The sequence below is a fragment of the Micromesistius poutassou genome (genome assembly GCF_964030765.1).
Source record: "Micromesistius poutassou genome assembly, contig: SCAFFOLD_5163, whole genome shotgun sequence".
Classification (NCBI taxonomy): domain Eukaryota; kingdom Metazoa; phylum Chordata; class Actinopteri; order Gadiformes; family Gadidae; genus Micromesistius; species Micromesistius poutassou.
The window spans coordinates 3,735-17,476 of NW_028179587.1; the positions used below are offsets into that span (position 1 = coordinate 3,735).

At 46.1% G+C, this 13,742-nt stretch overlaps 1 protein-coding gene across 1 annotated transcript; it reads right to left on the minus strand.

The window, feature by feature from the left end:
* Positions 1-306: 306 nt before the first annotated feature.
* LOC311372683 (small ribosomal subunit protein eS10-like) lies at positions 307-3,601 on the minus strand. Its single transcript, XM_084489648.1, has 6 exons — positions 3,537-3,601; positions 2,938-3,087; positions 2,153-2,327; positions 1,242-1,319; positions 490-545; positions 307-395 (listed from the first exon to the last, which is right to left on the minus strand). The coding sequence occupies exons 2-6, from the start codon at positions 3,085-3,087 to the stop codon at positions 348-350; spliced, it is 507 nt and encodes a 168-aa protein (XP_084345774.1). The 5' UTR covers positions 3,537-3,601; the 3' UTR covers positions 307-347.
* Between the last annotated feature and the right edge of the window lie 10,141 nt (positions 3,602-13,742).

The following is a 13,742-nucleotide window of genomic DNA, read 5'->3' on the forward strand; positions in this document are numbered from 1 at the left end:
ATGGTGTAGGCAAGCTGCATTAGCATCACTTAAGTGACATCAGACCCCCATAGCTCCTTAGAAATTATTTTCAGACAGGTTATCCAATGTGTTATTTACCATTTAAGTAATCGCCATGCCATTAGACAACCACTCGAGTGAGTTTGTTTATTAAACTTTGAATTCCCAGTTTCAGCATCAAGAATTCTTAAACTAGGATTAGTACATTCATTCCCAGAGGCATTTAGACTATGGCTCATAATCTTAAAGTATTCCCAGAGTACGGCCACCCCCCCCCCCCCGGAGAGAACCAGTGAAGCCAGCATGTTGTTTTTGACGTTTTATTGTACAGAAAGTAAAACAGCAGATTACTGAGGAGGCTGCTGCTGTCCTCGGCCACGCCCGAATCCACCTCTCTGGAAAAGAGAAAGAACCCAATAAATACAAACTCAGGGATCAGTGAGTGCTCAGGGAAAGATTTAACTTGAAGGCTCAAAACATGTTACTTACAAACTGGAACTCTGTTGCAGCTCCAGCTCCTGCCTCAGCCTTCTTGTCAGCGCCAGCTGTGAACAAAAAAACAACAACACTTAGTACAACACACCAACCGAGTGCTCTTACCTAACGGGGGCTAATGAGCGCACATGCTGCCTCTGGGCCCATGAATATGCATGGTTTTACCGCTAGGCAGTGGCCCTTTACTTTGCCTTGGTGCTTAGTTTGAAGAAAAAGAAAAGTGGGCCAATTTGGGACACACTTGTGATTACTGAAGCAATGTTTTACAAGAAAAGCTGGTTCTTGAGTGAGAAGCAGAGACCAAACCATACTGAATTTTAGGAGCCGATGTCAATATAATAGAGTCAAAAATAGCCGCAATATCGGCCGATATTCAAATATAGATGTTGGTCGATATATGTTGTGGTATCCTAGCTCTTTGGGTCTCGCTGCTCACCCTCCAGCAATGCCTCAGGACAAAGCAACATCACGAGCTAAAGGAACCAATGAACTGGGCAGAGGAGCTACTGACTCACACAGAACATGATGTAAAGCAGTTTTAAAACATGGGTTTACGTGGATGTGCTCAATTAACTCTTTAGGAAGTTCAACCACCTAAGTGGAGGATTTATAAATAGGTTACTCAATGAATGATTTTAAAATTATTTCTACAGGTTTCACATCGGCAAACATGTACACCCATACAGATACATCTGTAATAGAGCCATAAAGGTGGGGCTACAGTGAGCAGCAGTGGTTGTACGTACGGGGGGCAGCAGAACGTCTGTAGTTGTCTCTGTCAGCCTCTCCACGGTTGAGGCGTGCCGGCCTCTCTCCCTCCATTCCTGAAAAGCAGTCACAAGGCAAGCATGAGAGTGCATGGAGACTACGCAGAGGGTTTAAGAACAGTTTAACTCAACCAAGACAAATGTCTGGAATTACAACCACCCCGCTAGCTGGGGTGTGGTAAGTTGCACCATCCAGGGGGGGAGAAGAGCTAGACTGTCAAGTTAGTTTACCATATAAAAATGTAAAACCAATTAAGCATAAGTCCCTATAAATATGTCAGATATTGGGCTGGGAAGAAAAAGCTACAGCAGTTGAAGCCAAATTTCATTTTAAGAACTTCACGTTATAAACTAAGTGTTCAGCCATTCAAACCACTTCAATGTCCTTTCACATGTGTGCGAGTGTAAAAATGTGTGTGTGGAGTTCCCTCTGGAATGCCCCCACTCAGCAGGCCTACAGTGAATGAATGACTGAGCCCCCCAGTGTAAATCCAGCTACAATAAAAACATGCCAACTCGTATGTGCTTTGGACAATGGCATGTGGAATAGGATTCTCACGGCAAAGACAATGATCTAGTGTTCAACTATACTCAAAAATGTTGCATCATGTGCAAGTGCCCACTTTTTCACCATTGACCCAGCAGGCCAATTTATCCAAAGCGACTTAGTGGATTGAAGGTATAGGTCATCAAGGTGGGGGGAGGGGTAAGGAACCTTGCTCTTGGAGGCCTACAGGTAGACTGGATCTTAAGAGTATCGAACCCAGTACATTTCTGCTGGTAGAACAGCCCAACCCAATAAACCATCAGTCACTTGAGCTTTGAATCCCCTCAGCCTCACTCAAGTTGCAGTAACATAACTGCATATACGTGCACCATCGAGAACGTACCCTTGGGCCTGGGCCTCGCGGTGTCGGGGCGAGTCTGGCGACGCAGGGTTGCGGGTACGATCTCTGGGGGGAGGTGGAGGAAGTCTCTCAGGTACTGGATGCCCTCGTTGGTCAGGTACCAGTAGAAGTGGCGCCAGGCAAACTGCTCCTTGACGTACCCGCACGACTTCAGGGACTGAGGAGAGGAAGCTCAGTCAGCATACGTTTACCCCTGGGAGCACTTGGTGGAAGGGTTGCATCAACAAACTAGGTCAAATTAAACTTATGTGGCCGATAGCTGACGATACACCCTGGGTCTCTACATCGCCCGTTTAGCGCAAAAAGGCCATCGCCGTGGGTTACACACACCTTTCCAAAAGGGATAATGGCCGCTTAGCAGTTCATTTCAGTGACAATTCCACATCACCAGATTACACTAAATTTGTTATTTTTGACAGACTAGTGTGAATCGCCACGGCAGAATCTTGCACCCAAGTGCTGACATAGAGACCCATGTTGTACAACCTTTATACATTCCACACAAATGTGTGGAATAGACCTACACAACTGACCGTACAGTGCACATTCTTCAAGAGCTACTGCAATACTAGCATCCACTCAGGGGTATACACAGGTGATGGCCCAAAAAGTTGACTACATATTTTTGCCAGAAAGAAGATGAGCAATGCACGACGCCCAGGCCCCTTCCTATGATTCAGGCTACCTTTTTCTAGACCAACTCGGTTTACGGGACACATTAAAGCATGCCAGTGATGTTCAGACCCCACACATCCCAATAAACTCACCAGCATAGCCTTCATCACATGGAGGTTGGGGACGTTCTTCTCGGTCAGCTCGGGGTGCTTGGCCAGGTGGACGTCTTTCTTGGCCACCATGACGCCCTCCTTGAAGAGGAGCTCATAGATCGCAATGCGATTCTTCTTGGGCATCAGCATCTGTTCGGGAGGACAGCGTTAGAGATGGTCTGGATGTAGCCTAGCCGCTACATGATACTCCTGGTTATCACATTACACTTCCTAGCGCGCTAGCCTGATCGCCGTTTAGGATACTAGTGTAAAACTTTGGCTGATAACATGGTTTTGATTTAATAAAGAAACGACGAGCAAACTAAAAGATGCGTTCAACGTTGTTAACAGAACCACAAGTTGACGTTATACACATTGAAAATCAAACTGACTAAGATGGACAGCGGCTCCACCACCAGTATAGTGGGGAATACGCTCCCAGCAATATCATCATATCGGACGGTACGGGGAGTTTAGTCGGGAAATACGACCGGGTTTGTACATGATACACACAATATACCACACGGTGGAAAGTATAATTTAATATAACATACGATGTTTAAGATATTTTAGGATTACAATGCCGGGTATCTCTTTACCTTTGCACTTGGTTAGGGACCGGAGCCGGAAGGAAAGACCCGCGTCACCCGCGGAGGTTTATTCAGGCTCCTGCGCAGGAAAACACAGCGCCACCTAGTGCCCTGGAGCCGAGCCTGCTTTATCATGAATATATACCGGTATGTTTATGATACTTTTTAATCATTACATTTTTTCAATTGATAAACAAAAAAAAATTAAAACATTAGCGTTGTTAATTAATTGAGGTTTTCTCGACCGAATTTCTAATCATTGTTAACATTACATTTTTTTAAATTGAAAAAAAAAAAAAAGCGTTGTTAAATAATTTAGGGTTTCTTGACAGTGGCGTCTCATTAGTGTGAGCCTATTGTTGAAGGCGCTCTTTCTGAACAGACCGCAGATCGGTGTTGTGGGAGGACCATCCCCCATCCCACGGCCCACTGCCCCTCTCCTCAGCACCGGGCGGCACGTGGGACCATCCCCCATCCCACGGACCGCCCCTCTCCTCAGCACCGCGCTGCACTCCTACAGTCCGCGGTACCTATCGGAGGAAGGAGCCCCGGAGCCGGCTCGGAAGAAGAAGATGATCACCCACTGAACATTTAAAATAATCCGGATACTCATTGCGTGAGGGTAAGCCATGCTTGATTCCATTAGCAACACCAGTAGGCGCAGTCTGTTCACCCCGACCCGCTGTATCACAGAATGTACAGATATCAGATTCTATGAGACATTTTTTAAGTTGCTGATTCGATAATTGTCGATAATTGTTGTAATTACAGAAAATGCATAGGCTATGCATTATCTTCGTTCCTCTACGATGAAGTGTGCATCTGTATTGATGCATTAGGCCTATTTCTTTGCACACTATCGATTATATGTCAGAGTGCCCACATGCATCAATCAGCCTCAGAACGACTGATATATGAGACGTGATGGCATGCATCACATATCCTCCAACATCATTGATCTCCAACACGCTCTGCCGTCTCGGTGTTTATAAAGTTGAGCTCCAGTGCAGCTCCATGTGGTATGATGTGATCTGTCTGCAGCGGAGGGCTTTGGTGGTTTCCCCTAATAGCCCCAGAGTAGGCTAGTCCATCCCCCGGTGATTTACCGGGTAGAGGTACCGCGTTTCTGTATATGGGCTCCCCGCTGTCTTTGTTGTGTTCGCTCCAACTGTATGTGCCGGAGTCGTGTGGGTGGTCCTTAATATATTTAAAGCTTCTATTCAATTAATATTATGATCGACGTTCTTGTGATTGTTTGTTTGTTTGTGGTTGCTGCTAACCCCCCCCCCCCCCCCCCCCCTCCCTGCTGAGGTGATTCACTGACGTCACGACGACACTGACCTGACGGTGTAGTGTTTCTCATTTGTCACACTACACGTCACTTCTCTGATTAGCGGCCGTCGGCGATCCTTCTCCGTTCGTCTCGGCTATTCACCGGGTAAACAAAAGAGACGGAGCTCATTTCCCCCAGCGAGGGACCAACTACTAACTCGACTAATGTAACTGTATCAGGCCTGTTGGTAAAGGTGGACTGATATTCTGACGCCGTGAATACGCCTTCGTAATCATTGCTATGTATCGCTTTGTACTTCCATCTTCATCATTGCTATATTACAAAAAGATGCATTCATTTATTCATTCATTATCCGTTCTTAATTGGGACATCAATTTTATTTTTTGTGATGTTAATAATAAGTTATGTTACCAGTACCACAGATAATAAGAGTATGTTCCATAAAGTTACCGTTGTTGTATCCATCAACCAACCCCATCCACACACCAAACGGTGGTTCATCAGCGGGTTAGATGACCCTCAGACACTGCTAGCTCATCACAGCTTCCTCCTCCAGAGTCAAGGACCACTTTTATTACAGGGGGGGACACATTTGCATGCAACCCCTCCTTCAATAGAAGGCTGAGATGTGGAGCATAGAACCAAGAGGGTCAAGGGTCATGTTATGTTTGTCTGGAGTGGAGTGGGGTTGGGGGTGGGGGGGAAACACGAGGGCCACAAACAGTTGCAGCATGGGTCGGCATGTGGCTCAGGAGGTAGAGCGGGTTGGCTGGTCACCGGGAGGTTGCTAGTTCGATCCCCGGCTCCTCCTGAGCGTGTCTGAGAGTCAGACTGAGCAAGACACCTCACCCTAACTGCTCCTGATGAGCTGGCTGTCGCCTTGCTTGGCTGACCACGCTGTCGGTGTGTGAATGTGTGCATGAATGGGTGAATGTGAGGTGATATTGTGAAGCCCTTTGAGTGGCCACTGGTTAGAAAAGCGCTGTATAAATGCAGTCCATTTACCATCTAGCACATCATACGGACGGGTGGTCTGTGATTATCTGCAGGTGTGAGGCCCCTTATCAGGCTGAGTGCCTCGTTGGGTTAAATAATGGGACACATCTCGCGGTGACACTCCCCAGGTCATCCCCTCATGTTGTGGGGCTAGATGACAGATGGGGCTGCTGGCTCCTGATTTAATTAATGAGGTTAGGTCCTGAGGTGGCCATCCCTTCTCCTTTGGTAGGATGTGACCCTGGTATTCCCCGATGGCCCCCAGACCTTTGTTAGCGTGAGTTTTTATTTGTGCTGACTTATTAGCGGCCCGGCCCCAACATCAGCTCAGATTAGATAAATCCACTCTGCTTAGTGCCGTCTGTCCCATCAGCATTGATCGTCTGCTTAGAATCGTCAACCTCAACGTCATGGTAACTCTGACCGGGACTGGGAAACACCATGACCTCAGCTTCCGTCGTCCCTGGTTACCAGACTGTTGATCAGCATGGCAGACCTCATGGCCCATCAGTGTCAGTGATGCCCATCTCTTAGCATTTCATTTCTCACAGGGGGGAGAGTTGTGGCGAGGGTGTAGCCGCGGGCGCAGGCATGGTGGGTGTAGATAGGACGTCCTGTGTTCGATCCCCAATGTCCACAGCCTAACCTGTCGAGCAGGATGAGAATCAGCCCCTACCTGCTCTTAATGGCAAGGATCTGAATCCATTGTTGCTGAGTTACTGATAAATGGGAAATGGTAAATGGACTGCATTTATACAGCACTTTTCTAACCAGTGGCCACTCAAACCCCTAGATATTGGCTCACATTCACCCATTCATGCACACATTCACATAGCGATGGCGGTGTCATCCATGCAAGGTGACAGCCAGCTTGTCAGGAGCGGTTAGGGTGAGGTGCCTTGCTCAGGGACACCTCGACACTCAGCTAGGAGGAGCCGGGGATCGAACTAGCAACCTTCCGGTTACCAGCCAACCCGCTCTACTTCCTGAGCCACATGCCGCCCCTGCTGATAAATGTTGATTCATTCAATTCACATTCATGTCCTTAAACGACCAACGCTGACAGACTCAACAGTAGTAGTGGCGGGAGTATTAGTAGTCATGGAGGGTTTTGCAGTAAATCTGCGGGGTTACGGTGTCGGTCTCTGATGTTGGGTGAGATGTGGTGACTCATGGACACGCTGCATAATAAGCAGACTCTCTCTCTCTCCGTGCACTCGCTGGTAATTCACACCCCTCACCCCGGCAGAGAGGATCCTCTTCTTCAGCTCCACTCCCTCCTGTGCGCTGAGCTGCAGGGGGCCTGGGTGGGTGGGTGGGGGGAGGGTGGGTGAGGGGGGGTGTAATCTGAGCTGGGGACTAGGGTGGCAGTGGATACCGTGGGAGGGAGGCTGACTGCAAGTCCTCCCAAGACACAGTCGGTCATGTTTGGGTCGTTTAGAAATGGTGATGAGAATGGCGTTGTTGAGTTTTGTATGTTGAAGTTAGTTTTTTGGCATGGTTGTTATTAGTAATTGGCTGGATGGGTCAGATTGATTAGCATAACTGATGCAGATTTGTGACGAAATGTCTAAGCAAACATCAGATATTTCATGTATTTAATCTGGCATTGGTGTTCATTGTGTGATAGAAAGAGCCGGTAGCTCTTTATCTAGGGTCATATTCTATGAATAACATTGTTTTCATTGGATGAAAGCTTGCTCTCTGGGATTTGTGGCCGGCTTTGCATGAAAGTGGTTAGAGCTGAAGCGTTTAAGCTCGATGACCAAAGGTCAGGCAAATATTCATGCAAAGTAAGCGTGTGGGTGTCACTTCTACCCTGTGTCTACCGTCGCTCAGTAGTACCTTTGTGTATGGACCAACAGCGGTGTGGTCACACACACACACACACATTCACACACAACCGTCTGAGTGTACCTGAGTCTAATCTAACTAACAATGTCACCTGAACCACACACCCTCCCCCGTCTCCCCCGTCTCCCCCTCTCCTCCCCCAGCACCCCGCACCAGGGTCACGCAGGGGCTGGAAGGATGTGGTTGACGTTGTCATGGTGATTGTGGGTTAATAGGGAAGAGACGGAAGCATGGAATGCCAATGACTGTGTTGTTGTATGTTTCTGTGTGTATGTGTATGTGTGTGTGTGTGTGTGTGTGTGTGTATGTGTGTGTGTGTGTGTGTGTGTTTGTGTCTGTTTGTGCATGTGTTGCAATGTCAGAATTTGTGTGTGTGCGGGCACGTGCATGTGTGTATGTGTGTTCAAGAATCACTGATGGTGTTTTCACTGCTCTCTGAAATCCAATTGAGCATTAGAGTGAAGTGAACCTGAGTGCCTGTGTATGTGTGTGTGTGTGTGTGTGTGTGTGTGTGTGTGTGTGTGCGTGTGTGCGTGTGCGTGTGTGTGTGTGTGTATATGTGTTTATGTGTGTATGGATGTGTTTGGCCAGGGCCTGTGTGTGTGTGTGTGTATGTGTGTGTGTGTGTGTGTGTGTGTGTGTGTGTGTGGCCAGAGCCTGTGTGTGGCAGTGTGTGTGTTTGGGTGTCCTCATGCATGCTAGCGGTGTATCTGCTGTGTGCAGCTGCAGACTGGGTTCAAACCACCGCCCTCATCTTGCACACTCAGAGAGGCATCAGAAGTCTTCCTCCTCCTTTCCTCATCGAAGATCAGGGCAGCTGAACCATACAACGCCCCAAACTCACTCTCGGTCCCCGCAATGAGTCAGCCCACCACCACACACTCTATTGATCCAAATTAAACCATTAAACCATATGCCAGAGGGGCAGAGGACAGGCCTTCACACCTCCCCTCCAGTATCGATCCAAGACTCCTCACCTTGGTGAACACCGCTGGCTCTGCATGCGAGGACAGACTCCGTGTTGGATGCTGCATACAAATGTCCTCCTGTTCCGGGAGTGATATCCACTCCTGTGGATGTGAGAGGAAAACAAATCCAGACTCAATCCGATATTCACTGATATTCACGCTGCATTTTATTACTAGAATACGACCTCTCGGTTCAAATAAATGAATGAAGTACCACAGAGTCGCTCACCAGCTTCTGCAAAAGACTCAAAACTCACTTGTTCAGAGTTCACCTAGATTCTGCATAGCCTCCCCCCTTACCCCCCCATACGCACTTATTGTATGTTGTAAGTCCTTGCATTTAAATATAGTACTCAGCATTGTATAGCGGCTTATCCTAGCTATCTTTATTGCATACGGGGAATGCGACTAGCGACTGTTGGTTCTATGAACATCCTTACTGTACCGACAGCGATATATTGTTGTTTCTTTTCTTCTGACAAATGTACTTATGTAAATCGCTTTGGGTAAAAGCATCTGCTAAATGTAAATGTAAAAGTAAATGGAAGTGGAAGTGGAACAGTTGGTCACTGAAACGTGCATTTATTAAAAAACGAAATATTCAAAATGAAATTATTCAGATTCCTAATATCCCATAATAGCATGTAACGGTCCTCCAAACATCAAACAGTTAGACAGAACACTTCCTGGATCTAGAAGAGTACTTCTACCTTGTGTGCTTTACATTTGACCAAAGAGGGTCGTAAACTACATCCTTCATTATGTGGGCCAGTGGGGGGGCAACAGCATGGGGGTCCCTAGGGAGCCTCCGATTGGACAATCCACAGATGGCTCATCCATACATGGTGGAGGATGAGATTTTCAGAAACATGCATGGTAGGAGATGTACTTAGTACTTAGTATAGAGAGATTAACTCTGATTATTCTCGGCTCCAGCAGTCCTACTGTGTTATAGCAGAACTTCTGCGTCCTTAACTCCTCTTGTGAGCATCATGGTGGATAATAAGAAGTAACTGTAACTGGATGTCTTTACTGCTCTAAAAATGGACACAGAATGTTAGGAGGATTCAGACACTGGACGTTCACAGCCACCCCCTGAAATAGCAAACTAATTAGAAAATAACGATCTTCTGTCTGCGTTCCCTGGCTGAACTTTCTGTCCTTCTGGTCTTATCTGATCTTCTGTCTTTACCTGTCTGTCTGACTGACTTCCTGTCCACCTGTATGTCTGTCTGACCATCTGCATATCTGTGTGGCTGTATGACTCCCTCTCTGTCTCCCATCATTCCTCCCCCCCCCCCCCCCCCGCAAGCTAATTATTGATAGCCTGCTCTGTCTTGTGACAGACTTATCAAAGAACAACCTCCTAATGCGTCCTGTATCTATCCATAGGTCTGAGTAATGTGCGTGTGTGTGTGTGTGTGTGTGTGTGTGTGTGTGTGTGTGTGTGTGTGTGTGTGTGTGTGTGTGTGTGTGTGTGTGTGTGTGTGTGTGAAAGAGTGCGTACTTTAGTTTTTGTGGTGTGATGCACGTACACATACTCAATTCATGAGATGAGTTGCACACCTAAATTAGTAGGTGTGTTTGCGTGGGTGTTTGTGAGTGATTGTGCATGTGTGTGTGTGTGTGTGTGTGTGCATGAGTGTGTGTGTGTGTGTGTGTGTGTGTGTCTGTGTGTGTTTGCATCAGTGTAGTGCAATTTATGGCACGAGGTGCACACTGAAATTAGTAGGTGTGTGTGTGTGCGTGTGTGCACTCTGTTCATCTGTGTGTGTGTGAGTGTGCATGTGTGTGTGTTTCTGTCGATGTAGTGCAATTCATGGTGCACAGCAAAATGAGTAGGTGTGTGGGTGTGTGCGTGTGTGTGTGTGTGTTGTCCCTGGTTGGATCGCTGTGCTTTACGAGGGCTGTAGGCGGGGTGTCCTGTAGGAGTGCGTTGTCTAGTCTCACACCGTGACTCTGGAGGAGCGTCAGGACCGTCCTGAGCGGAGATCTTCTGGACCGAGAGCTACAGTGCACCGGACCAGACTGTACCAGTACTGAGATCACCTCCTACAGCCGGTACCAGTACCAGAACCAGGAGATCACAGATCAGCAGGTTCAGTACCATGAGACCAGCAGGTTCAGTACCAGGTTCAGTACCAGGTTCAGTACCAGGCTCAGTACCAGGTTCAGTACCAGGCTCAGTACCAGGTTGAGTAACAGGTTCAGTACCAGGTTGAGTAACAGGTTCAGTACCAGGTTCAGCACCAGGCTCAGTACCAGTTCAGCACCAGGCTCAGTACCAGGTTCAGTACCAGGCTCAGTACCAGGTTGAGTAACAGGTTCAGTACCAGGTTGAGTAACAGGTTCAGTACCAGGTTCAGCACCAGGCTCAGTACCAGTTCAGCACCAGGCTCAGTACCAGGTTTAGTACCAGCAGATCACCGTAGAGCAGATCATCAGATCAGCTAGGCTTCCTGGAGTCAATCTGGTTCGCTGTCAATGAGAAGCTAAGTTAGTTGAAGTTAGTGAGTTAGAGTTAGTGAGTGAGTTAGTTTAGTGTGTCAGTGTTCACGGTGATTAGTCTTCTTGGTCACCTGTTATCGATGTTAAAATATAACATTTATTTATTGTAAATAAGGATGCAGGAAACAACACATTCAGTATTTATCTTGGTTAACAAGGTTAAAATTATGGCATTACCGTATTTTTCATATTATTTTACACTATTCTGAAACCCTGAAAGTTAAGATGTAAAAAATATTGTCTGGGATATTGTTAGCATTGCTTGTAAAAATTGATTAATAATGCATAAATATCAGTTATGTTTGCCGCTACTCTGCTGGCCTCGTTATTTTCCACTGGGTCGCTTGTTTTGGGCTGTTTGCTGAGAGTCCTGCGGATGCATTTAATGAGTCGATGATTGGACTCAAACTGCTGACCTTTGCTGAAATCAGGGGTTTCACGAGTAACACAGACGATAACCCAAAACTGAGTGCCCAGGGCTTGGTACATTAGGGTGTGGACGGTAATATTTTGCTGTTGTGTAAACACTCTCTCTCTCTCTCTTGCTTTCTCTCTCCCTCTCTCCTTCTGCATGTGTGGTAACAGATAGGTGTGGTCTGCATTTATTGAATCACTAAATTCTGTGAAACATTTTCTGTCTATTCTTATCTCAGATTCCCATCTCCTGAACACAATGTTCCTGGTTTACTAGATGATCTCACAAATAGATACTGTCTTATTTGGATTTCCGAGATCCACAGCAGAATGCATTGTGATGTTATAGTTATTTTAGTAAGTTATTATTAACATTTGAGATGTTATAACTGGAAGTGTATTACAGATGTTGTTACTGGAAGCGTACTAAATATGTTATAACTGGGAGTGAATAACATTTGAGATGTTGTTACTGGGAGTGTATAACATGTTATAACTGGGAGTGCATTACATTTGAGATGTTGTAACTGGGAGTGTATTACAAATGTTGTAACTGGGAGTGTGTAAGATTTGAGATGTTGTAACTGGGAGAGTATAACATGTGAGACGTCGTTACTGGGAGTGCATAACAGATGTTATAACTGGGAGTGTGTAACAGTAGACGCCCGCTGGGGTCCTGTCTTGGTCTTGGATCATGACCCATGAGCTCACCATACAGTCACCACAGCAACCAGTAATGTATGGGAGCTCTTAGTGCTGACCTTTGACCTGTGTTAACACTGTGATGATTAATCCTGGGGTGTTTTTAAGGCCGTGATAGCCGCTACCGTGCTGATATCAGACGCATCATGGAAAGATCGTTCATGGAGAATCTGGCCTCCAGCCAGCATGTTCCAATAATCGATCAGCAGTCGGGATTGATCCCTGTCTATTGAGGTCGGAATGATGGATCAGAATCCAGACATCACTTATATTTATCGCATCACTGTTAAGTCACAGTTGACTCAGGTCAAGTCAGTCTATTTGTATTATGTTTGTTTCCGTCGTCATTCTTGTTTGTCAGTGCTGCAGATTACGTAAATACAATCTCAAAGCAACGTCAGTGCATGGCTTGAACCTCAATTGGATCTAAGACACATTTACCCTGAGACGCTTTCACCCAGAGCGCCTCACAGTGAGTTTAGCTCCATGTCAGTCGGATCAGGTAGTGGTCATGATCATGATCAGGTAGTGGTTAGGGCCCGGGGTCTACGACTAGGTAATACAAGTAGGCTGTGGACTCTGGGTTCAGAGTCCAGAACCTTTCAACTGAGAATCAAAACACCCTGAGAACAACACTGTCCTGGCCGGCATTATGCGAATGCTTTTAGTAATAGAGAGACAAGAGAGAACTTATGGAGCTTGTAAATCCTGAGTCTCAGGCCAATAGACAATAAATGCATCCTGTGTGGCAGAGCAGCAGTGATAGAATATCACTTTAAGTCGTGCTGTAACACTGGAATGTCCCCTCCGGGAGATTAATAAAGTTTTATCTATCTGGACTTTGGCCCCTGGAGACATTTAACAGCTCAGGTATTTGTAGAACAAGACGCTGATAGATACACCTGTATCCTGCACAGAGCATTCCACAGAGTGACAAAACGCCTGAGATCAATGCAGGACAGAGAGACTGTGTGTGTGTTAACACTGTATCTACCCTGGTTAAAGACGCTGTACGCCTCGTACTGATGTCCACAACCACTTTATTCATTCTTGGATGATATGGAACACCGTGAAAACTGCAACAACGTAAAACACATTTCACACACATTATTTTCACAGATGTTTCTAATACAATACACAATACATACATACAATATTGTGAATAATTACCGTTTTGCCTGCTTAGCCAGTAATAGACAGTCCTCTCTCGTCTCTTTCTGTCTCTTTCTGTTTCTTTATATTTCCCTTGCTTTCCTCACTGACTATTTCCGGTGGCGTTTGACTTTGACCATTAAACATTTAAATTTTGACAGCAGAACCATGAACTAGACTAAATTTACTTTCCATCATTAACTTATTTAATGTAATAAAATAAACATAATAAAATAACAGAAATCAAATGACAATTGTACTCGTACTTCTGATGTTGTCACATTAACACATTGCCGTAGCCATAGCGACAGCTACAAACACCACTCC